This window comes from Mandrillus leucophaeus, unplaced genomic scaffold (genome assembly GCF_000951045.1).
Source record: "Mandrillus leucophaeus isolate KB7577 unplaced genomic scaffold, Mleu.le_1.0 Scaffold151, whole genome shotgun sequence".
NCBI classification, from domain to species: domain Eukaryota; kingdom Metazoa; phylum Chordata; class Mammalia; order Primates; family Cercopithecidae; genus Mandrillus; species Mandrillus leucophaeus.
Genome location: NW_012101488.1, coordinates 1,840,545 through 1,844,155, shown reverse-complemented (window position 1 = coordinate 1,844,155; position 3,611 = coordinate 1,840,545). Strand labels below are relative to the sequence as shown.

The window sequence follows — 3,611 nt, the reverse complement described above, 5'->3', positions numbered from 1 at the left end:
TTCCATATCTTGTGTTCCCCTTCCTGGAAGATTCTTCTTAGTAGTCTCAGCTTCCAAGTCCCATCCCTGAGCCAGCCACTCTCAGAACACCCGGTTCACAGGTCAGCAGGTCTTTACAGTCTAGTGGTTTCTCATTTACTGGTTGCTCTCCTGACCTTGTTCATGAAGCAGGCATAAGGTAGCCTTGGTCACTGCTGAATTTCCAGCACCCAACATGGAGCCTCAATAACTATGTGTTGAATATCAAGGTGATCCATGAAGACTGTGGGTGGAAGAAGAACCCCTGTAGGTGCGGTGGGTGGGAGACAAGGCTTTTGCTGGTTCCAAAGGCCGGGAAGGATTTAAGACAATGAATAGGGCCAAGAGAGGGTTTTGTTTGTTTGTTTGTTTGTTTAAGAGACAGGGTTGTCCAGGTGCAGTGGCTCATGCCTGTAATCCCAACACTTTGGGAGGCCGAGGCAGGTGGATCACCTGAGGTCAGGAGTTCCACACCAGCCTGGCCAACATGTCAAAATCCTGTCTCTACTAATACAAAAAATTAAACAGGTGTGGTGGTGTGCACCTGTAATCCCAGCTACTCGTGAGGCTGGGGCAGGAGAATCACTTGAACCCAGGAGGCGGAGATTGCAGTGAGCCGAGATTGTGCCACTGCACTCCAGCCTGGGTGACAGAGCAAGACTCCATCTCCAAAACAAAAAAAGAGACAGGGTCCACTCTGTAGCCCAGGCTGGAGTGCAATGGCACAATCATGGCTCACTGAAGCCTCAACCTCCTGGGCTCAAGTGATCCTCCTGCCTCAGCCTCCTCACTAGCTGGGATTACAGGCACATGCCACCATGCCCAGCTGATTTTTTATTATGTGTAGAGACAGGGTCTCACTATGTTACCCAGGCCGGTCTCAAACTCCTGGCTTCAAGTGATTCTCTAGCCTCAGCCTCCCAAAGTATTAGGATTACAGGCGTGAGCCAGCATGCCCAGCCCAAGAGGGGGCATTCTAAGTGAAATCGTCTTGTGCCAAGGTCCTCTGCCACTTCTAACCTCAATTCCCAGTTCCCAGAGTGAGTATGAAACCCGACTCTGCCATTTCCCTGCTGTGTGACCTTGGATACATTCCTTAACCTCTCCAAGCTTCATATCTTTCTCTGTAAAATGAAAATAATAGTCCTGGCGCAGTGGCTCACGCCTGTAATCCCATCGCTTTGGGAGGCAGAGACAAGTGGATCACCTGAGGTCAGGAGTTCCAGACCAGCCTGGCCAATATGGTGAAACCCTGTCTCTACTAAAAATACAAAAAAATTAGCCGGGCTTGGTGGTGGGTGCCTGTAATCCCAGTTACTCAGGAGGCTGAGGCAGAAGAATCGCTTGAAGTTGCAGTGAGCAGAGATCACGCCATTGCACTCCAGCCTGGGTGACATAGCGAGACACTGTCTCAAGTAAATAAATAAAATAAATCAGGTCATGTTGTTATTATTATTTTTGTCTGTTTATTTTTGTAGAGACAAGGTCTCGCTATTTTGCCCACGCTGGTCTAGAGGTCCTGGGCTCAAGCAATCCTCCTGCCTCGGCCTCCCAAAGTGCCCGGAGTGCAGGTGTGAGGCACTGCGCCCAGCCTGGTTGCTATGATGATCAGGAATAACTCTGAAGTCTACGAAGGGTGTAGCCCCTCCAGCCTAGGGGTGGGGGATATTTGCAGACATGGGCTTTCTTTGAACAGATAGGGAAACTGAGGCACAGAGAGTGGAAGTGTCTTCCCAGAGGACACAGAGCACCTTGGCAGCAGAGCAGGGACCAGAGACCAGGGGAATGATCTCCTTCCAGGTCTCTGTGAAGAATTAAAGTCAGATGGGGGTTATGGGCAGGGAGTGGGCCCTTTAAATCCTAAGCTCCACCTTTGCTTAGAAGAGTCTCTGGGCATTATAAAAGGGGGTGCAGCTCCCTCCTGCTCTGGGAAACGCCTGCTGCCCTTGCTCACGGGCCCCCAGCCCCAGCCCCTCTCCAGTGGCCCACCACCCCTGTTTTGGTGCCATGCAGCTGCCACCCTTTGACATGTGGAAGGACTATTTCAACCTGAGCCAAGTGGTGTGGGCGCTGATCGCGAATCGGGGGCAAAGGCTGGACACCCAAGAGACTGAGGAGCCAAGTCCTGGGCCCCCGTTTGGGCAGGATCAGGGGCTGGGAGGGTCAGGGGCCAACGGGGGCCTGGGCACCCTGTGCAACTTCTGCAAGCACAACGGGGAGTCCCGCCACGTCTACTCCTCACACCAGCTGAAGACACCAGATGGCGTGGTGGTGTGTCCCATCCTGAGGCACTACGTGTGTCCCGTGTGCGGTGCCACCGGTGACCAGGCCCACACGCTCAAGTACTGCCCGCTCAACGGTGGCCAGCAGTCCCTCTACCGCCGCAGCGGGCGCAACTCGGCCGGACGCAGGGTCAAGCGCTGAGGACCGTGAGATGTCCACCACCCGCACCCCTGACCCTCCTGGTCTGTCCCACCCAAGTCCCTGAACTCTCTCCTCCAGTCACCCAGCCCTTTGGAATTTCTGGCCCCCAGAACTCCACCTTGGCTGGATCCTGAAACAGTGGAGACTCCTGGGAGCCAGGCCAGCCCCGCCCCCTTGGACCTGTCAGCCCTGGGAGCTCTGGCCTGTGGGCGTCCGAGGGTCCTTGGTGCGCAGGAACCCTTCCTGCATGGCCTTGTAGCGCCCTCTGGGCCCTGGTTCATGGATCTTTTGTCCTCGTGGGGCCTGCTGGTGACAGGAGCCCTGCCCCTTCAACTTCTCCGTTCCTTGTGGAGTTCTTGGATTTTTGAACCTCCAGGATTCCACGGTGCTGTCCCAAGCCAGCCCTTAGGAGACACCGAACAAGGCTGGCTGAGAAGTGCCAACCCGAGAACTTCAAGATGGGATGTCCACTTAACACCAGCCTTCTCCACCTTCACCCTCCTGTAGAACCACGGTGTCATCGTGGACCACATCGGTTCATTCCTTCCCTGACCTCAGCACCCATCCGTCAGGAGCTGAGTGGGACGCTGGAGAGCACCGTGTCACTGGAGGGCACGGTGTCTTCATAGGCTCACCTGCGCATGGAGAGTCATGGGGTGAGCTGACACCTTTCAATGCCCCCTGGTTGTTCTTCCCCTTGTTCAGCCCATTGCACTCGGCACGTGCCCCCATCCCCAAATCACCGATGGGTCCTTTTCCCCAGCAAGAAGCACATCTTTCCAACACCTCTCATCCGATCCCCCAAATTGTGATAGTTGACTAAAGGATATTTTTTCCCCCTCCTGTATTTTTCATCCTCCAACTTTTAAGTCGAGGAACCGCCGATAAGAGAGGGGTTTGAGTACCCGGATGGGAAAGGCAACGGCCTAGCTTTTATTTTAGGGGCAAAGAAAAGAAGGACCCCAGTCAGATTTTAAGTTGTCCAGTTTTTGGCACAGGGCTGGGACCCTGAGTATTGAGCTCTGGTGAATAAAAAGATTTTTCAGTCGTCTTTGAAATGGCTGTATCTGTTTCCATCTTTGGTTTGTTTGTGAGACAAAGTCTTGCTCTGTCGCCCAGGCTGGAGTGCAGTGGTGCGATCTCGGCTCCCGGGTTCAAGTGATTATCCT

General features: G+C 53.9%; 1 protein-coding gene across 1 annotated transcript; it reads left to right on the top strand.

Moving 5' to 3' along the window:
• Positions 1–1,860: 1,860 nt before the first annotated feature.
• Positions 1,861–3,500, top strand: NANOS2 (nanos homolog 2 (Drosophila)). Its single transcript, XM_011975129.1, has one exon. The coding sequence runs from the start codon at positions 2,026–2,028 to the stop codon at positions 2,440–2,442; it is 417 nt and encodes a 138-aa protein (XP_011830519.1). The 5' UTR covers positions 1,861–2,025; the 3' UTR covers positions 2,443–3,500.
• Positions 3,501–3,611: the final 111 nt, after the last annotated feature.

Coding starts and splice junctions, on each gene's coding strand:
- NANOS2 (XM_011975129.1), top strand. CDS start 2,026: ATGCAGCTGCCACCCTTTGACATGTGGAAGGACTATTTCAACCTGAGC.